Source organism: Ochotona princeps, chromosome 8 (assembly GCF_030435755.1).
Source record: "Ochotona princeps isolate mOchPri1 chromosome 8, mOchPri1.hap1, whole genome shotgun sequence".
In the NCBI taxonomy this organism is placed as follows: Eukaryota; Metazoa; Chordata; class Mammalia; order Lagomorpha; family Ochotonidae; genus Ochotona; species Ochotona princeps.
In genome coordinates this window covers 12,789,654-12,811,579 of record NC_080839.1, presented here as the reverse complement: position 1 = coordinate 12,811,579, position 21,926 = coordinate 12,789,654, and the positions used below count along the sequence as shown (strand labels likewise).

Genomic DNA, 21,926 nt, shown 5'->3' with positions numbered 1-21,926 from the left:
TCCACCTGCAATCCCTCAACACGCTGCCTACACAGCAACTCATGCTTGTGCACAGATACATATGTGTGTGCATGCAGACACATACGTGCATGTGTGTGTTCCTAATCTGCACAGCCAAGTCTCGACAACTGGTTCACTGACAGAGGCGTGACTGAGGTGGAAGTGACACAACCCCATCTTAAGAAATAACTGAAGAGGGCAGGAGGGATCTGGTGCAGCAGGTGCGACACTTGAGGGGCTGGCTCTGTGATGCAGCAGGTGAAGCCACGTGAGGTGCTGACATCCCATACCAGGGCACTGGCTCCAGACCTGCCTGATAAACGTCCGACCCAGTTGCCTGCTAATGCTCCTGGGGAAGCTGAGTTGCCTGCTAATGCTCCTGGAGAAGCTGTGGAAGATGGCCCAAGTGCTTGGGTCTCAGCCGCTCCCTGTGGGAGATTTAGCTGGACTTCCTGGCTCCGAGCATCTGCAAGGCACACAAATGACTGTTGCGCCCATTTGGGGAAGGAGTTAGTGGAAGGAAGATTCTTCGTAATATATACTTCTCCTCCTGTCCCCATGATACTTTCAAATAAATAAATGAATGCTACTACTTGAGATGCCCACATCCAATATCAGAATGCGAGGTTCAAGTCCCAGCTTTGTTTTTGATAACTTCCTGCTAATGCATAACAAGAGAGGCAGCAGGCCATACTCAAGTACTTGGGTCCTTAACCCTGACTCTAGCCCTAACCCTCTGGGCTCCTGGCTTTGGCCTGGTCATTCTCCAGCTATTGGAAACATTTGAGGAACTAACCAGTAGGTGCAAGACCTACCTCTAACTCTAGCTTTACCTTTTAAATAAAAAATAAATTTTTAGAAATTAAAGAAACAATTGACAGGAAAAACAATGTGGTTTTTCCTCAAAACCTGCGTGATTCAAATCATTCCACATGTAGGTACACACCCAAAAGAAGTGAAAGCAGGGATTCCAGTGAGACTATTTGTACTCCCATGTCCACATACTCAGTGGTCAAAGGATGGAAGCCACCCAAGTATCCATGGATGAAGGACTGGATAAACACACTGTGGTATCTACACACAATGGAATGTTACCTAGCTCAAAAAGGAAGGAAATTCTGGGACATCCTATAATGGATGAAGTCTGAAGACTTTATGTTAAGTGATATAAGGAGTCACAAAAAGACAAACCCCAGACGATGCTACTAACATCAAGTGGCCAAGGAAGTCCTACGCACAGACATAGAAAGTAGAAGAGTATTTGTCGGGGCCTGGGAAGATGAAGAGAAACAGGGGAATGACTGTTTAATGGGAGGGTGCAGTTTTGGTCTGGGGTGATGAGGAGGCTCTGATTTGGACAGTGGTGTGGTTATACAACATGAGTAGACTTAACACCACTGAACTGAATATATGAACAGTTGAAACGATACTATGGGTTGGCTGCGTACCATCCACATTTCAAGCACTGGCTCTCCGTGACCAGTGGAGGGTATTGAGAGGTGGAGCCTTTCAGGTGGAACACAAGGGTGACCCCCTCAAGGATGGGATTCAGGTGCTTATGGGAAAGCACAGACAGTGCCATGCTCACTTCCTGTCCTCGTTTGCCACAGGAAAATACCGTGCCCCAGACAAGGTGCCACCCTGGAAGCAGGGAGCACACCCTCACCACACACCACATGCGGAGCACCTTCACCTTGGACTTTCAGACTCCTGAACTATGACAAAGAAACATTTTCTTACCAGTTATCTGATCTGCAGTCTGCATTACAGCAACACACACAGACAAGGCCAAATGGTCCACGTGATATTAGGCATATTTCAACAACAGCAAAAAATGAAATTTAAAAAGTAATCAGCAAAACAATGAAATGTTCAGCTAATCTAAATCAGCTAATAGGATTTTTAAAGAGGATTCAACCAGAAACCTATGCCCTTCATCTTCCTCCCCCTGGATGAGACAGAGATAGGTGACAGGGCCAGGTATCAGGTGAGGCAAAAGGGCTACCACACAGCAGTGCAGCCACCTGTCGGCATCTAAGAGCAAAAATCAATTCCACCTGGATCTGCTGATGCTGGAGATGGGGCAAAGGAGAGGGGGAGGATGGGACTCCTTCCCACTGACCCACTTCAGAGGAACGAGGACTGCTCCACGTTCACCTCCCTTGGCAAGTGTATCCTTTTCCACAAGACCAGTGTTGAGGCAGGCCTGTGGCACAGTGGCTAAGCTGCTGCTTAAGATACCTGCATTTTGCATCAGAGTGTATAATGGCTGAAACAACTGCGATCTGTGCCAGTCACATGGGAGACCTGGGTTGAGCTTCTAGCTACTGGCTTTGGCCCATCCCAGCATCAGCTGTGGCAGACATTTAGGAAGTGAACCAGTATGTGGAAGATATCTCTCTCTACTCCATTCCCACCTCCCACACTCAATTAAATGGGGAGGAGGGATTTGTGTTCATTTTGGAATCTTCTTTCCACTCATCTATAGTGTATTTCCCATCAATAAGTACCTTGCAGCAAGGACAGTGTCTTAAATTTCTTTCCACAAGTTCTCCAAACAAAGACCCCACACCTTGAGCTGGGAGCTGGAGCAAATAGCATTTTCCCAAGAATCACATTGCTATGTCCCTTCCTATATACCAGTAATACCATGCAGCCAGCCTCTTCTGCTGGCAGGTGGGGTCTCTACTTTCCTCTGGACTCAAGTGGAGGCTGTGGCTGCCCAAATGATGGGATAAGATACAAGTGATGCTATGCAGCCTCAAAGCTGCATCAGAGAACGGGCAGCTCTCACCTGCCCCTCTCTTTCCAGGACACTCACTCTGAGGAAGCCCAGTGCCACACTGTAGAGGAGCTGATGTGGAAGCCAAGAGGCCCAAGCCGAGAGCCAGCATCTCCCACCAGACACACAAGTAAATAAACCTTCAGATGACCCAGGGCCCGGCCCTCTGGGCTCCCAACAGAGGCTCCAGACCCTGTGAGGCAGACCCTGAGTGCACCTCACCCACAGAACACAGGTGTATCATTAATGCTGGCTTTGTGGTATTCTGCAGCCAGGAGCGCTGTGCAGGCTCTGTACACACAGCCACAAGACGACCAAGGAAGCAACTTTTGTCAGAGCCTTACTTCTTGCTTGCTAGGTTGCAACTAGGCATGGATGGATTTTGGGAAACCTCCCTATCACACCTGATATTAAGATAGTCAGCACTTGGAAATTCATGTTACCTCTGCCTTCTTGCTGTCAGACAAGGCCTCAGAGCCTTCTGTCCGTGACCTCAACTTTTTGCAACAACCATTAGGATAAGGTCTTTCTAGGTAAGAAGGGAGAGAGAATAAGAGGCATTAGGAAATTTTCCCAAGGACAATTAGCTAGGATCACAGAGCCTGACACTAGAGGGACAGGGTACTTGTCCATCACCCTTCAGCCACTAAAATGCAGAACTGAGGCCATATCCACATGCAATGCTGGGCCTTTTAACAGCCACTGGCTATTGTCTAACTGGTTTCCCAACACAGAAATACCCTGGACCAATAAGTTGGAAACAAGTCTGAGGATCCAGGAGTGAAATTCCTCTCCATTGTCCTAAGTCTGAGTCCAGAGAGGCATCACAGCCTAGGATATGCATGGAAAGGCCTACAAGTGCTTGGAAAGCTTCCCTGGGAGCTGCCCCACGCCTCTCCCTTAGTCACAACAGAGCCCATCCTCCTTAGCTTCTGTGGGAATTCTACTTTTTACTCAGCCTCATAGCTGCTGGCCACTAATCCCACATCTCCAGTGAATGCTGGTGGCCATCCAAGCCAGGTGCTTCCTACTAGTGCTCAAGAACCACCTCCAGTCCCTGGGGAGGCAGCTCTGCCACACGGTCATCTCTTCCCGGGTAGGGAATCCCAGAAGAGTCTCTCCACCAGTGTGGCATTGGCACAACACAGAATGAGTCCAAGTAAGCTAGGTGGCCTTTGGGGAGGGAGCCAGCACAGACCTAGCTGCAGGGAGCAAATGCCTCAGCCACCAACACCTTCCCAAGTCTACTCACCTGCACTCTCTCTCCCAGCCATGTTACCTGCTTCCCAAGGGGCAGTCTAGAACATCTAGAAACAGAGGCTTTCGCAAGTTCCTGGGATGGCTTTGCCAACCCACTTCCCACTCTGCTACAACACAGCCAGTGCACAGGGGGCTGTCAGGCCCAGGCTCAGCATCCACATCATGCCTCAGAAGTGTGCATTGTTGGGGTGTGTGTGAGTGTGTGTGTGTGTGTGTGCGTGCGTGCGTGTTGTGCCAAGAGGGAAGCAGCATACTTCTGCCGCACACAGGAACTCAAGATGCTTCCAAGAAATTGATGGGGGTCAGCACACCCTGCCCTGAAATATACGGCACTTGAGAAAACTGCAAGGTGGGAAAGTCACGCTCACCCTCCTCCCCCAAAGCAGGTTGTAAAACTTTCATCTGAGAGATGCCCTTCTTATACCCGGAGGAGAGGAACAGCCTCATCTCTGACGACATGGGGTCACAGAGAGGCTGAGAAAGCAGACCTTGCTAGGCCTCCTGACCTCATACTTCACTAACCCAGACTACACGCCTGCTTTGCCCAGTCATAGTTCCCCATGATGATCCATTTCTCCATCACCTGAAATCATTTTTAAAAATGCATGTGTCTCTGTTTCTTTGGGTTTTCATTTCTTTATGAAGACTTCTATGTCAAGCAAAAGTCACACCACATCAATTTGCATTTTTTTTTCTGGTGAATCTCTCCTTTTTCCTAAGGGGCCTCTGCCCCAGCAGCCTAGCAATGAGGGAAGAAAAGCTATCTCTTTTTCCCCTGCTCCACTGTGAGCTTCTCTAGTGTGCAGCTTCCCGCACAGCCCACAGGAACACCTCCTGTGCAGGCCCAGATCCGCACCTGCTCTCACCTGCACTGGTCTCTAGGTCTCCCCTGATTGCCTGTGATTGCTCAATTCACATTCAAATGGAAACCACGGCTGCAGACTGCAGACTCAGCATTTCCAGTAAGCAAACTTATTTTGAAATCGGGGAACTTTGGGGGCTGCGGTGGAGAGTTGACCATATATGTCCCTGAGCCTCAACCCTACTACTCGAGAGCAGCATATGGGAGAAGTTGTGAACTGTTTCTGTAAGAGTAGGCCCTGTCTCACCCAGCGGGGCTGGATCCTACTGAATCCACAGCCTAATGAGGCCTAATGTCTGCCAAGGGGACAGGGTCGGTGCTAGAAGCAAACATCTATAATACGAGACTGCACTCGTGGGGCAAGACGCAGCATTCCTCATCCACGCGGTGTGCTGGAGACAACGGCAAATCATGCACAGCAGTTGGCCACTGCCGGACACACCCAGGACAGACAGAAAGGAACACGGGACAAGGGTTGCAGGGCGGGACACACCTGACTCCAGGTCCTACTCTTTGACAGGCAGCATCACCCAAAGATCATTCCTTGCTCTGGCCATAGCACACCCCACTTTTTTGTGTCAAAAACAAAACATATGAACTACCCACCTCCCCATAAGTTAAAACCTCACATTCCTCCAAACAGCAACTCACTCTCGCCAGTCACGCAGAGAAAACAACTGTGTCTCTGTGACTGTGACATTATTGCAGATCAAACATACAGGACGCTATCAGCCAGTATTTGTTGAAAGAAAAAAAATTCCAAGCTATTTACCTGTGACTGTAGCGAATGGCTATGGTCAATCCAAGCTGTAAAGAGAGAAACACACCGGTTACATAAAATCAAGAACAATGCTGAGCTCACAAGAAACTTCATTTAGTATGTCAACTTTATTTTTTAAGCATTTTTTAAAACATCCTATGCTTCATGTTTTGCAGGCAACAGATCTGGACAGGTGTTGTGGCACAGCAAGTTAAGCCGCTGCTTGCCAAGCCCACACCTCACATCAGAGCGCCTGGACTCCAGTCCTGCCTTCACGTTTGCTCCTGACCCACTTCCTGCAGTCACACTTGAGAGGCAGCAGAGTTCAGGCACTAGATTCCGGCCAATCACATGGCAAGCTCTGTGGGAATTCCTGACTCCTGCCTTCAGCCTGGCCCTTCCCTGGCTGCTGCAGGCATTTAGGGAGTGAATCAGCAGATGAAAGATCTCTCCCTCTATGTCACTTTCTCTCTCTGTCACTGTTTCTTTCAAATAAATACAACCAAACACATACACATTAAAAACATAGCACATCCAATAATAGATCCTAAATGTCAACTTAGCCTTTAAAGGATAATCCTATTTTGAAGCGATCTTAAAGAGACCCAAATTATTTAAAGGTGGATGTGACACAAGGTATCCCTCGTTGGCAGAAACTTCCCGAACAGGGCTCTTGTGGCTCTGAGGCACAGCAGCAACAGGGAAGGAACACAGCATGAAGTCCATTCCAACGTTCACACTGGGAGAGCAAAGCCACGAGCTCAGCCCTTGCTACCACCAAGAACAAACCTAGGTCACCAAGCAGGTTGACCACCTGAGTGCAGGGGTCAGCATGGCCCTCACCCTGACAAAGTCCCAGCTCTGAGCATGGGGGTCAGCACGTAATCTTTACACAATGACACAGCTCCAGCTCTGAGTGCAGGGTGTCAGCATACCCTCACCCTAACACAGCCCCAGCTCTGAGCACAGGGGTCAGCACACCCTCACCCTAGCACAGCCCCAGCTCTGAGCACAGGGGTCAGCTCACCCTCACACCGACACAGCCCCAGCTTCGAGTGCAGGGGTCAACACACCCTCACACCGACACAGCTCCAGCTCTGAGAGTGGCGGTCAGCACACCCTCACCCTGACACAGTTCCAGCTCTGAGTGTGGGGGTCAGCACACCCTCACACTGACACAGCCCCAGCTCTGAGTGCAAGGCAGAAATAGGGCTCAAAATACATGCATGACCTCAAGAGGCCATGCCCGCAACTGCGGGACACAGCAGCCAATGGAGGCTGAGGCAAACGTGTGAACACCCTCTGTCCTTTGGGGATGTCCCGGAAAGCTCTATAAAATAAGTGGATGTCAAGTCACATGGCCTGGACCTTGGTTACTTCACACAATTAACAATGGGCTGTAAGAGCCAGGTCTGCTTGGCAGCTAACCCTACAAGCTTCAGCAAGCTCTGAAACTCCCAGAACCCCAAATTTCCCAAGTATAAAATAGGCAAAATAATCATTTTCTCCCTGGAGTAATATGAGAATGAAACAGTGTTTATGTGCATGTTTTTATCTGCAGGAAGGTGTGCACATGTGTATGTAATGTGTGTGTCTGTGTATGCCTATTGCCCAACAGACATGAAGAACTCTACTGGGGTTGATGTTTGGCACAGCAGTTAAAGACCTCTCATGTCAGAATATCAGGGTCAAGTTCTGATCCTACTTCCTATTCCAGCTCCCTGCTGCTGATGGTGTTCCCTGGGAAGCAGCAGGTGATGCTGCAAGTTGGCTGGGTCCCTGCCACTCTTATGGCAGACTTGGGCCAGCTTCCTGGCTCCTGGGCTTTGAGCTGGCCCAGCCCTGGCTCTTCAGGCTTTTGAGGAATGAACCAACAGATGGGAGATTTCTCCCTCTCTCTCTTTCAAATAAAATAATAAAAATTTTAAACATTTAAATGGTACCGGTGCACTAAATATAAGTAATTTCTTATTTATAAAAATACCAGTACATTCAAATTTCATTATTACATGGGTTTGGGGAACTTTGAAAAACCAACAGTCAGCATCCACCAGGCCTCATGAACCCACTCGGGCCCAGCTATAGCATCACAGTAGATTCTCTGTCGTTGAGAACCCAAGTGGCATCTTCATCATTTCTGAACTTTAACAGCCCCAAATATCAAAGCTCCTTGACACTGGCCCAGTGGGACCACATGGCAGGCGGGGACACTTGTGGTGTTGTCTGGTGTTGCAGGATAACGTGGGGACCCCCACGCAGCGGAAGTGTGAAGGGCGCAAAGGGAAGAACAATGGGAAGAAGAAACCGGTGAGAAGTGAAAACTCAAGGCTCCGCCTAGTTGGGAGGAACCACACAGAATCTCCCAGGATGCTCTGAGAGCAGCAGGGAGCCAGGATAATCTAGGTATGCATTCTCACCCACACACCTGCAATGCAAGCCTGGCAACGGAGAGCCCTGAGGACGGGAGAGAGGCCCAAGCCGGATACCCCCAAAGTGAAGGCAGGACAGATAGAAAGTTGCTTTCACATCACACTCACCAGGACTTACCCAATGATCCGTCTCAGCTCACCGAGGAAGATGTTTTCTTTGAGAGTTAAGCAAACAGAAGAGGAAGATGCCTCGGGGACCATCAAAAATATAAAGAACAAGGAGGAAACGACTTTGGGGGAAGAAAAGCAGGAACTGTAGGCAGAAATCAGGCTTGAGCAATGGGCAGATTTTAAGTGCCGGGTCTCTTTACATTTCCTGGGGTTAAAAAGTCCTGGCTTACAGCTAGGCTAATTATAAGACAGTTTCACCCACTGAATATTTTGTTAAGCTACAGAGTACAGTTTACCAGCGGACAGAGAAGCCCTGGCTGGGACAGGAGGGGAAGAAGTGGCAAGCACGGGGACAAGAAATGAGAAGTTGCTCGTTGACAGCCATACCAGCTAATGGAGACTGGCAGAGAAATCTTCTGCAAAGGTGAAGTATTTTTGTTAATCCTTTTCTGGATTCTGAATCAAATACATTTTATTGTCATTTTTAAAAGGACATGCTTGCTAAGAGATGAGTCACAGAAACCCCAAGGGCTGGGTTTTGCTCAAACCAAGGGTTCCTCTGTGAACAGGCTGTGCTGGCCATCAGGACCATAGGACAGGTACAAAGGCCCTGGGACTACAGGGGAACAGACCTCCAGGGTGCACAGGAATTGGAAGCGGCACAAGTGTTCTGGAAACATAGCATGAACACACGCAGATCACACTAGATACAATTAGGAGGGAAGAGGGTAGGACAGTGTAGCAAAGACGTTGTGAGCTGCATCTTGAGACACCAGGTTGGAGTAGCCCCATCAGGCCAAGCTGGCTGCTGAGCTGCCTAAGGAGTCCCTCTTGCCTGCCCTTCCTCATCTCTACAGAAAGAGCAGCAGAAACTGTGTGATCTGCTCAGGTTTGAGCTGAGAGGGACTGTTCCGACTTGGCCTTGGGAATCTGCGTGGGTCAGGCAGGCTGCATTGAGGCCCTGGTGCTAAGATACACCAGCAGTTCAGGGAGGCTTTACACAAGTCCCAGTGCTCACACACATGAACACGCGCAGCCACTCCACATATACATACACAGGCCTGTACACCTATGTGCACAGTCATGTAGGTGCACCTGTATGCACCTGTACCCGTGCACACACAGGTGCAGGCACATACTTCCCACATACTCAGACACAGACACGCACGTGCACACTGCACTCTCCCAGACCATGCACGCTCATCTGCTCGTTCACGTGTGCACACAGGGGCATGCATCTTGCACACATTCTGATGTATACAGAGCGTGCACCAACACTCTAGCCTGCCTGCATGGACACACTCTGGCATTCAGGGAGACCCCTGGGGCCCTTCAGACAAAGGAAGGCCTCGGACAATTGACCTCTTTGTTGCTGGTCTCAGTAAGGACCCAGCAGAGCGAGACAAGGGAGACCCCAGGGTCGCCCTCTGACCCCGGGGGCCCACCCAGCCCAGCTGAGGCCCCGGGACACAGAGGTCAGCGAAAGTTTTATGCTGTCCCTTCCCTGGGGAGTGCACACCACCCCCACCCAGACCTACTGTAAGCATTGCCAGAACACAGTTAGCAAAGTCCCCCTTGGAGGCCTTCTTCGAGATTTAAACAATTTGTTAGGAGCAAAATGAAATCACATGTTAATGGCCAGGGAAGAGTCATTTAACATTTTTCATCATCTCCACCAGCCACAAAAAAAAAAGGAGAGAAAGAAAAAAAGAAAAGAAAAAGAACATTTTTCCTGCACTTCAGCCTCAAAATGCTCCTTTTTTGGAACAGCTGATGGAGGCAGCTGTTTTGTATCAAGTCAGAGGGGCTTCTACATGACCCAGGGAGCTCAGACAGCAGGCAGACCTTCCTGCATTAGAGGGTAATCTGAGAATAATTTGCCATAAAACACCCAGCAGTGCACCAGCTGTAGCTCGATATGCCCTATAAAGCACCACAGAGACTGCATGGATCTTGTAAAATAATAATAATAATTTTAAAAAACCACACTTTTAAAACACATCATAAATTAAAGGAAAAAAAAAAGGAGTGCTTTGCACGATGCTAGAAGCAGCGGGAAATTCCCTTACATGTCCATGGATTGTCGCTCAGCACCTTCCCGGGTGCCTACTTGAACACAGACCCTGTGTGGCTGAGAGCTGGTGGCTGTGTGTGTACTGAGAGATGTGGTTGCTTTAAGACATGTTCACACGTGCACACACATGCTGTCAGGGTAGGTGAGGAGGAGTACCCCAGGCTGAACCTTCTAGATCAGAGTGGCGTGACCCAGGGTCTTATACCCCTCACTGGAGAGAAAGCCAGGCCCTTCCACAGGGACGGCCTGCAAACAGCCACAGCCACAATGCTACAGCTACTGACCCTGCAAGAAAAGCTGGGAACTGGTTTTTATGATAAAACTTGCCTGGTTTACACTAACTGAATATTTCCCCAATAGTCCATGAGCCACACAAAACACCTCAGGGAGATGGGACCAAGGGACTCCCTCCAGGCTTTCACGTCTCTCCCAGAGTTTTGGAAACTTTGAATTCTTAGCCTAGTGGCAAAGTTGGTGACTCACGACACTCATCTACCTTTCCCGTACTCACTGGAGACTTAGTTCATTTCTCTCACTGCTTCATTATATTTCAATGGCCTAAAAACTTGTAACACCACAAATTAATTGCTTTTCTTCTGCATTTTTATATTGTTCATTTCTCTCTCTTAGATTTATTTATTTATTTGAAAGGCAGAATTGGCGGGGTGGGGGAGGAGGGATGCAGGGAGAGAAATACTCCATCTGCTGTTGCACTCCCAAAGTAACTACAACGGTTGGAACCAGACCCGTCTAAAGCCAGGAGCCAGGAACTTCTTCCAGGTCTCCCACATGGGTTTAGAGGTCCTAAGTCTCACTGCTTTCCCAGACACGTTGGCAGGAAGCTAGATAGGAAGTGGAGCAGCTCAGCAGCTCAGTCTCAAAGCAGCGCCCATCTGGGACGCCAGCATCTCAGGCAGAGATTTAACCTCGTATGTCACAGTGCCAGCTCCACTTCTCTTTAATAGAAATATGGAAAAAGAACAACAAAGAGGCAAAGAGAGGCATGAAGCCTTTGCAAACACAGAAACTCAGAAGCCTAGAGACACACTGCAGACTGAGTATCACTTGCACGGAGCCCAGGCGAGGACACAGTGCCACAGTGAGACAAGATGTCACCCTGTGCAGAGCCATCCATGAGCAAAGGAATGCTCACACAGAGCCACAGCCTGGACAGGATGTCACTTGCCCAAGCCTGAGGACCACCTGCACAAAGCTGTTGTTTGAACAAACAGCCATGCCGTTGACAGAAACCTCACCCCATCAGAGCCACATACGGGCAGACACAAGCATCCATAGGAGTGGATTCCCACCCAGAAAGAACCACGCTACAGATAGAGGCCCACGCAAGCAGAGCCATGACGTGCCAGCAGCAAGAATAAACAGGAAGAAAATGACTCACAAATTGGCCTTCGTTAACTCCTTCCCAGTTCTTGTACCTGCTTTCTGTCCATAAGAACCAAGATCTCCCTGCCCCCACCAACACGCCCCCAGCACCCTAAGAACTGTCCTTCCTTGAGACATCCTGACCATGTGTCTGACTCTGAAACCCCATGTCCCTCTCCAGAGCCCAGTGCCCCCTGCCGGACACCCGCCTCCCACCCGGAACCTCCTCAGGCTCCTGTAAGCACCTGCTCCTCCCAACGGACAAGCCAACCATCCCGAGCTCAGAGCAAGCACAGCTGGTGGTTCTGACCTTTCCACCCCTGGCTCCTCCTGGTCAAAGACAGAGAAGCGGGGATATGCTCCTTCCTGCTTGCTGGGGTTAGGTTAGGCAGATTCATTTTCATCTCAGTGGTGAACTTCCCCTGGGAACTTGTGAGAAATTCAGATTCTTGGGCTCTGACTCAGACCTAGGCAAACAGCAACTGCCCAGTTTCAGCTGGTCTCCCAGAGGGTCACACTTGAGAAACGCCAAATGACAGGGAAAGAATCTAATGACACGTTTGCTCTTGTCTACCTCACGATGGTGATGATGATGACTACGATGATGTCATAGCTTCCTGGTGAAGCTCTTGGCATTTTCTGCCCTCTTCATATCACTTTAATGTCCTACACTCAACTTCAGGATCCTAAGCACTGTGAGTTCAGGCCTTGGTCATCCTGGTGATAGGAAGTCACCTACAACAGGAAGGAACCAGACCTTCCACCCTGCTGAGACAAACCCTGGGCCAGCTCCATCAAGGCCAAGGGCCAGGCTTGGCGCCTCAAGGGCTGCGGCTCCTCCTCCTGTGTGACCCCTCTCTCTTCTCTGCTAACCTTGACTTACACCTTGACCTGGAATGTCTTCTTGCAGCAGAAATGAGAACCTGGACCCAACCACTCCACACCAATCCCAACAGAGCTTTCTCACCAGTCATGAGTAAAACCCCAGAAAGGAGCTCACTCTTCATGGCCAAACACAAAGATAGTTCTTAGGGACTTGTTTCAAAGAAAGAAAGAGAAACACTTCTGCACCTTCTTAGCCTCTACTTATCTTCTAAAATTCTTATATTTAAAAAAAAAAAAACTACAAAGCAAGTTAACCCCCTGCCTGCAATGCCAGCATCCCATAAGGGAGCTAGTTCAGGTTCCAGCAGCTCTACTTCTAATACAGCTCCCTGCAAATGTGCCTGGGAAAGCAACAGAGGATTCTTGGGCCCCTGCAACTATGTAGGAGACCTGGGAAAAGATCCTGGCACTTGGCTTCCGACCAGCCTGTCTCCACCGTTGAGGCCATTTGGGGAGCGAACCTTCAGATGAAAGATTCTCTTTCTCTCTGCTGTCTCTCTCTCTCTCTTTCTCTCTCTCTAACTCTGCCTTCAAATAAATAAATCTTTAAAATTTATGCAAATCAAATGCCTGCTCATCCAGTCATTCGCATATGAGATGTGGCATCAATAGCCCATGAAATACAACAGCAGCTATTTTTTTTAAATGTACTGTAGGACAAGAAAGGTTTCCTAGTTAAACTGTTTTAAGAAATAATTGAAGAGGGCCCGGCAGCGTGGCCTAGCAGCTAAAGTCCTCGCCTTGAAAGCCCCGGGATCCCATATAGGCGCCGGTTCTAATCCCGGCAGCTCCACTTCCCATCCAGCTCCCTGCTTGTGGCCTGGGAAAGCAGTCGAGGACGGCCCAAACCTTTAGGACCCTGCACCCGCGTGGGAGACCCGGAAGAGGTTCCTGGTTCCCGGCATCGGATCGGCGCGCACCGGCCCGTTGCGGCTCACTTAGGGAGTGAAATATCGGATGGAAGATCTTCCTCTCTGTCTCTCCTCCTCTCTGTATATCCGGCTTTCCAATAATAATAAAATCTTAAAAAAAAAAAAAGAAATAATTGAAGATGGACATACAAATGTAAGAGACTGTACCGAGAAAAACAGAGACCCCAGTTTGCCCAAGGGTGACATCTCATGGATTGCAGGACAGCACCACATGGAACACACCACCCTGACTGAGCCTGTGAAGAAGCTGGGCATCCCATCAGCATGGATGCCCCATTGCTGAGGTCCCATAATGGGGAAGCATGCAAGCCCCACAATGAAAGCTGGTGGCTTTAGAAGAAGAGAGAGAAGGACAGGCATCTGTCTAAGGAGGAAGCCTCCGGTTAGGAAGACTATGTTCCACATGAGAGCAGGTGGATTCAGTACCGCCGCTGGCTCCTGACTTCCTGCTAATGCAGGTCCCTGGAAGAAGCAGGAAATGGCCTCACGTGGGAGACCTGAATTGACTTCCAGCTTCAGCCTGGGCCAGGCCTAGCCTTTCTAAGCATTTGGGGAGTGAACTAGCAAACTGGGGAGCTCTCTCATCTTTTGCCACGTGATGCCTGGCACTCCTCAAGACTCTGCCAACAGAAAGGCCATCGCTGTGTGCAAATCCTTGACCTTGGACCAGAGCAGTAAACCAAAACCAACTTCTTCTATATACTATGCTGCTTCTATATATTATACTATACTACATACTATACCTATATACTATGTTTCTATATTCTATACTAGCAGGAGAGTATGAACAAATATATTTATATTGTTCTTCCATGATCACACCTCAGAACTCTCCAAACAACCACCAATTTGTTCTCTGTGTCCATAACTGTGTTATTTTGAGTGTGTGTTTTTATTTAGAGTAATTCTCTAGAGATTATTTAGTTCGGTGTGCATGCCAATCATTCATTCCTTCTGGGTGTGAGTAGTCGTGTGGCACATGGCTGTCACAGTTGGTGGAACCGGCTGCCTGTTGAAGGACCTTGGGGTTATTTCCACTTATGAATTATGAATAGAGGTGCCATGGACATTCTTTTATAGACTTTTGTGTGACTGTTTTGTTTTCACCTCTCTGGGGTAAATGCTCAGGAATGCACTGATTTTGTAAGTAACTGCCAACTTCCGCCACTTCACAATTGCAACCAGCAGTGTGGGAGAGACACAGTTGGTGTGCCCACTTTTTCAACTTCAGCTACTCAGAGAGGTGTGTGGTGATACTTCACTGTGGTTTTAACCTACATGTCCCTGATCACAGGTGGGATAACATCTTTTCCTGTCCTTACTTGACACCTGCGTGCTCTCGTTAGCAAAAGTCTCTGTAATTGCATTGTTCATGTTCACTATTGGGTGTTGTTTGTTTGTTTTTGATACAGTACAGTTGGCGCTGGGGTCTCCCTTCCCTCTCCCCCAAATCCCTTTCCCTCCCCTCTGTTCTCCCCTCCGGTCTCACAATGTGTGCCTTCGTGAATTTTCCCAAGTCCATCGTGCTGCCACCGGAGTGTCTCCCACCCATGTAGGAGACTGTCATTCCGCTCTGATTTCATTCTTGTATCCCAGGGCTCTAATGTAGGTACAATGAGGACTAAATCGTTGTTATTTATGGGCAGCACCAATAACAGTGATAAAAGGGACACGGACCATCTCAGGTAATTATAAACAACCAGCCTCTCATGGATGGTGAATTACATCACAAGACAGAGGCGTATATATTTTAGATGCAATCCTTTGCCAGATGCTCAAATATTTTCTCCCAGCCCATGGCTTGTGCTTCAGCTTTAGAATAATGGCCTTCACAAAGCAAAGGGGTTTTTATCTGGATGAAGCCAGTCTTATCGGTGTCTTCCTTAAGGGAAGAGACGTCAGGGTCACACCTGAAAATTCTTTGCCTAGTCATGTTCCCCAGAATTCCTCTAATTTTTCTTTAAAAGTACATTGGTGTTCAAGTCTGTGCTAAACTTCGCACAAGGTTAGTTTGTTCCATTAGGGAGGTCCATGTGTCCCAGCACTACCATAGGAGAGCTGCCCTTCCTCCCCTGAATTCCTTTTGCTTTGTGAAGAATCAGTTGGACGTGTTAGTTTGAGTCTGTTTTGGGCATCTTTACTTTGCTCCATTGATCGCTCTCTCCATGAGTGCCACACAGTCTGACCACTGTAGCTCCACTATAAGCCTTAAAATGAAGCAGACTGATCATACCACTAAACTCTTCAAAAATTGATCATACCACTAAACTCTTCATTTTAAAAATTGTTTGGGGGTCCGGCACGATGGCCTAGCAGCTAAAGCCCTTGCCTTGAACGCGCCGGGATCCCATATGGTCACCGGTTCTGATCCTGGGTGCTCCACTTCCCATCCAGCTCCCTGCTTGTGGCCTGGGAAAGCAGTCAAGGACGGCCCAGAGCCTTGGGACCCTGTGCCCGCGTGTCGGAGACCTAGAGGAGGTTCCTGGCTCCTGGCTTCGGATCAGCACAGCGCCAGCTGTTGTGGGCATTTGCAGAGTGAATCATTGGACAGAAGATCTACCTCTCTCCTCCTCTCTGTATATCTGATTTTGCAATAAAAAATAAAATACATCTTTTAAAAAAAATTGCTTGGGCCTGGCGTGATAACCTAGCAGCTAAAGTCCTTGCCTTGTATCTGCCAGGATCCCATACAGATGCCAGTTCATGTCCTGGTTCCTCCACTTCCCTTCCCACTCCCTGCTTATAATCTGGGAAAGTAGTAGAGGATAGCCCAAAGCCTTGGTACCCTGCACCTACGTGGGAGACCCAGAAGAAGTTTCTGGCTCCTGGCTTCAGATCTTCTCAGCTTCGGCCATTGTGGCCACTTGGGTATTGAAGCAGCAAACTGACGATCTTTCTTTGTCTCCTTCTCTCTGTAGATCTGACTTTCCAATAAAAATAATAAATCTTTTTTTAAATTGCCTGATTATTCTTTCTTTACCTTTCTATATACATTTTATAATGACCTTGTGTATATTTTTAAAATATCTTGATGGTATTATATTCAATCTTGCATGAATCTGGGAGAATTAACATTCTTGCCACGTGGAATCTTCCAGTCTATGAACATGTACATTGTATGTGTCTCCAGTTGTTTAGAATTTTTTTTATCTCCTTCATTGCCATTGAATGATTTTAAACCTGTAGGTTTAATACACGCTTTGTAAATGACTCCTTTCTCTTTTTTTTAATTACTTTATTTTTATAATCTTTACGTAGTTGATTAGGGCACAAAGGGTCAAGGGCTACAGGAAAGTGGGTAAGACTGTTGTTTCCACATTATTATTTATATTTTTTCAGTATCTGGGGTTACGGAGGAGATAAAGGGAGAAGCCCCACCTAGCCTTCCACTCATCCCAGGTCCCCGATGTGGGGCATGCTCCAAGGGTCCTGCTCAAGTGGTTTTGAGAGTTCAACAGTTCTGAACTGCTGCCTGTCTTGCCATTCCAAGCATGATGAATTCGCTGCAGAATCCACTGGTTGACAGAGTTCACCTTATAGTCTCCGCTTGCCCAGATTTTCACTGCCAACACATGGCTCGGGTAGTTGATTGATTTGTTCTGTTATCCATCCTCTGTTGTGGTACCAGGTGTCCTCTGTAGGTTCCGATGGACTGCCATATCCTCCATGTGCACCTGGGTATGATGTCCACTGCTCCATCCGAGCCTCTGATGAGACTCAGCTCTGACACTTGCACTCCATGGTCAGAACATGGAACCTGTACTTCTCTTCATAGTTGGGGTTCTGAGTCTGGCAGTTCAATTGGAGAGATCCCCAAGAAACTTTGAGGTGATCCCAGACCAGATTCTTGTGTGTGCTTGCCCAGTACAGAGCCTGGCACAGTCCGTTGCCCCAATCAGCTGGCAGTTGCAATTGCTGGGTCAGTTCTGTTTCCAGTTCTGTCTTCCACACAAATCAATGGGTGTTACAGTCCAGCCTGATTCTGCCCAGCACACACTCGGCCCTCCCACAAACCAGTGGGAACTGCAGCCTAATGGGGGCAACCCGCAATAACCCCCACCAGGCCCGCCCCCTGCCCTGGTTCCCGTGCTTGCCAGTATGAACAGTAGACTAGTCCAGTCTGTCCCACATCCCATTCAGCTCTCCTACATGTCAATGGGCATTGAAGCCTAGTTCAAACCAACTGGGCCCACTATCCAGCCCACGCACATGCTGGTGGGTGCCGTTCTGTCCAGCCACTTCTGCCTCATTCCTGGTCTGCTTGCTCTCCAGTGGGAGTGATAACCCAAGAGGGAGGTGCCCACTATTTCCCTCCTGGGCTCACTCCCAGATCATGCACTTACCAAGTGGTTCTGCAGTTCAGCTTGACAGAATTTGCCCCCAGTGCCAGCATTTGCCAGCTGATGCTATGGCAAAGCCCAACCAATCCTCACCCATTCTGATTTATGCTTGTACCAATAGGGACAGTCAAGCAAGCCTGGCTTTACCCTGATCTAGCTCACATGAGGCCCACAGGTGTTGTAGTGCTGCCCAGTCTGATCTGCCCCCATCCCAACTCATGCTCTCCAGTGGGAGTGGCTGCCCAGCAGGAGGGCCCTCCACATTCCCCCTATCAGCTTTGCCCTCCCGCCTGGTTCCTACGTGTGCTGGTTGGGCGCTGCAGCCCAGTCTGGCATGGCCCCCCTCACCTCTGCATTTGCCAGTGGGTGCTGTAGCCTGACCCGGCCCAGCCCACCTCCAATTCCAGCTGATGCTGGTGAGGGTTACAGTCTAGCCTAGCCAAGCAGGCACCCAGTCCCAGCTGTAATGTGCACTGGTATGTGTTGCGACCAATCCTGGCCCAACCCACACTGTTCTGGTGCTCGAGTTCACCAGTGGGTGATGTGAATTGGTTCAGCCTGGTCTGCCCCCGACCTATGCCAGTGGGTACCTTTCCCAGGCTTGCTCTGGGCTGGTCCCTATCGTGGTTCTTACTCTCACCTACAGGGACTGTGTCCTGCCAGAGGAGTTGCCCAGGCTCCTCTATCAGAACCTCCCAATGCCAGATCTCACACATACCGGTGGGTCCGTGGGCCAGTCCTTCTTAGTCTACCTCCTGTCCTAGCAAGAACAGTATCCTTTCCTGACTGACCTTTACCCCATTCTGGTTCTTTCTGTTGGATGTTTCAGCCCAGCCAAAGCTCATCCTTACCCAAACACAGCTCACACATGGCTCAGTAGGGGCAGAAATCTAGCCTAGTCCATCCTACATCTACCCTGGTTCTCCAGAGCACCAGATGGTGCTGAAGTCTAGCCCGGCTTGGTGTGTCTAGTCTCAGTCCACACTTGTGCCAAGGGACAACTGCAGCCATATCCAGACCAGAATGCAGCCCCCACTCCAGCCCCCACACTCATCAGTGGGAATCCCAACCCATCCAGGGTGTCCTCTTGGCTTCCCAACCAGGCCTGTTACCAGCCATAGATCATGCACATGCCAGCGGTTGCTCTGACTCAGCTTGGCACAGCCCCTCACCTGTCTTGGCTTTTGCCTTAGATGCTGTGGCCTAGTATCCCTGGCTTATGCAGACCAGTAGGTGTAAGAGCCTAGCTCGGCATGACCTGTGCTCCATCCTGATTTCTATTCTTACCTGTGAGCTATGGTTTGCTCAGCCCTGCCTAGTCCGCTCCCTTCCGTAACCAACCCACACATTAGCCATTAGCCAGCCATTGGAGCTACTTTGCCCAGCTTGCCAGACCCCCAGGCCTGGACCATGTGATTGTCAGTGAGAGCTGTAACCCACTAGGGGAGTTTTCCAAATTACCCCAATTGACCCACTCCCAGACCCAGTTCTCATACATGCCAGTGGGTATTAGGCCAGTGCCTGGCATAGTCTGGCCTTCCATTTTGCCCTTGCATGAGCTGGTGAGCGTTGCTGTCTGGCCCACCCCACACCTTGTTTCAGGATGCACATTCTGGTGCTGTGTTGACCAGCCCAGACTGTTGTCGGTTCCTTTACCCATGAGTGATTCCAAGTTCCATGGTCACACCTAACCCAGCCCATCACCACCCCAACTCTTGAGCTAACCAGTGGGACTAGTATTTCCACAGGGTTTAGCCCACACATCCCCCATAGAATCTACCCCTGGAACTGGTTCTCTCATGTGCTGGTTAGTGTCATGGCCCTGCCTAATGTGACCCATCCCCTGATCCAACATTTTGTCAGGTACTAGGATCTGACCCTGCTAGACAAGCCCCAGCCTTAGCTTTCGCATGGACTGGTGTGGGTGGTCAGCATTGTTCAGTGATAACAAGTTCTACACAGGACTCATAATAGACTGGTATATCAGTCTAGCCCATACAGATCATCTGGTCTCTCTCCTTCAAACCACCAGGTCTCAGTACCCTCGCTTACCTTCAAGGAAAAGTTACTCTGTCATTGGGAGTCCTTCAATATTGATTCGCAACCCACAAGCACAGAGGGCTCAACTTGGACGTACCTAGGTAGCAATTTCATACCCCCAAGATCCCAGAGCTCATTCCCGGGAGGCCAGCAGGTGGAGCCTGGCGCGAAATGGCACATTGGCTGCCCAGGCCAGCTCACCGCATGGTCGCAATGGCTGGAGCCAGGGCCCCAAGCATTGAGTCCAACTTGGCCTGGGACCTCCCAGCAGCCAACAGGCTGCTGGAAGTTCTCTTACCCAGACCCCAAGGTCGCACCCTCCTGGTCCCACCCACCACATGATGTTGGCAGTGGGTGGAGCCCGCCTTGTCCCAATGGCTGGAGCCAGGGCCCCAAGCATCGAGTCTGACCTGGCCCGGGACCTCCCCAAATGACTCCTTTCTTTTTTCAGTTGTAAACAGTACTATATTTTTACTTGTGTTTAAAAAAAATATATAATTATATTTTATATGTATATCTGCAACTTTGAAACTCAGTTATTAATTGTAGGAGTTTGCTGTGGTTTTGTTTGTTTACTTGCTTGTTGGGAAGTTCTTAGGGTTTACAAATAAATAATCATGCCACCTGCAAATAGAGTCAGTGTTCTGGCTCTTCATTTCCTTTTCTTGCCTTACGTACACCCTTGCTTTACTCCCGGTCTTCAGGGAGAAGCACTCAGCCCTCACCCTCAAGCTACCCATGGATTTTCTGTAGATTTTCTTTGTCAGGGTGAGGGAGTTCCTGTCTCTTCCCATCTACCTAAGAGTTTTTATCATGAATAGATGTTGAATTTTATAAGGAAGTTGCGAAAAATGCTTGGCCTCCTGAAGTTAACCCTTGCCTTCTCCTCAATCTAGTTTTTACAAAAAAGCAAAAACAATGATACAAAATACCAAATCTTCTATCCAAGTATTCCGAATAGGGGCTAGGAGAAGCCTTCTGCAACAACTCCACTGTGAAAAGAGGCACAACATACACTTAGTTTCAAGCAGAAATTTGTTTTTTTAAAAAAGCAATTGAAGATACTGTGTGGATGTGTCCAATAGACATTGAGGTAAGTCTGATATTGGGTGATTATTTCTGTAATTATACAGAGAGGTGTCTGGAAGACTAAATACCAAATTGCCACACAGAAGGGAATGGGTGGGAAAAAAAAACTTTCACTCTTTACCATTTTTATTCTTTTCTCTAATATGTGATTGGAATGCTTTAGCATGCACTGGTATTAGTCTGGAAGTTTTCATAGTAACATACGAAAAAAAGCCACACTGTACAAGAAATCAACTTAACACAGTTTTCTCTTAAGAGATGCCTCTGCCGGTGTGAAACGGGAACACTTGGGCAGGAAGATTTCATCAAGCAGGATCCACCTCTATGCACAGCCAAGTTGGATAAAATACAGAAAGCACACAGATGGGCAAGGATTTAAGAGAGGAAGAAGAGGGAAGCACTCCTCAGTCAGTAATTCTGCCACACTCATCGAAACTCGCAGTTCAGATCGCCATAGCAGAGAGGTGATCCCTTCAGAGTTGGTGGACAGACGTGGGCATTTGGGTAGTGAATCAGGGGATAAAAAGCAATAGCTTTCTCTCTCCAATAAATGCAAAAATTGCTTAAAATTATAACTAAAAGAATCATTCAGCTACACAAGACACATGCTTAGGAAAAAAAACTACGGAGAAAGCCAGAACCTAAGCAGTATGTCCTCCTTGAGATTACAGCTAGAAGAAAAGTAAAACTGGAGACTTGCACCATCACCCATCCACCACTTTCTAAGGTCAGTGTCTTCAGCCAGGTGGCTCTGGGCACTGTTCCCCGGCTGATGTCTGTTTGGAAGTGTTATCTTCCCCAGCGGGGAGTCGAGCGAGAGCTTCACAGGGACTGCCTTCTTCTTACTCATCACTCAGAGCTGAAAACCTCTTTAGGACTCGCAGTGGCCTTGAGCACGTCACCTGCCACGGGTCCTGTCCAACCCTTACAGCCCTATCACTGCCACCTGTCCCTTCCTATCACCCCCAGACACCCAGAG

At 48.8% G+C, this 21,926-nt stretch overlaps 1 protein-coding gene across 1 annotated transcript in view; it reads right to left on the bottom strand.

Moving 5' to 3' along the window:
* Positions 1-21,926, bottom strand: part of ACOXL (acyl-CoA oxidase like) — a 312,000-nt gene that overhangs the window by 220,698 nt on the left and 69,376 nt on the right. The window contains exon 10 of the mRNA XM_058667609.1: positions 5,677-5,711. Within this exon, the coding sequence (XP_058523592.1) occupies positions 5,677-5,711 (35 nt within the window). The remainder of the gene's footprint in view (positions 1-5,676; positions 5,712-21,926) is intronic.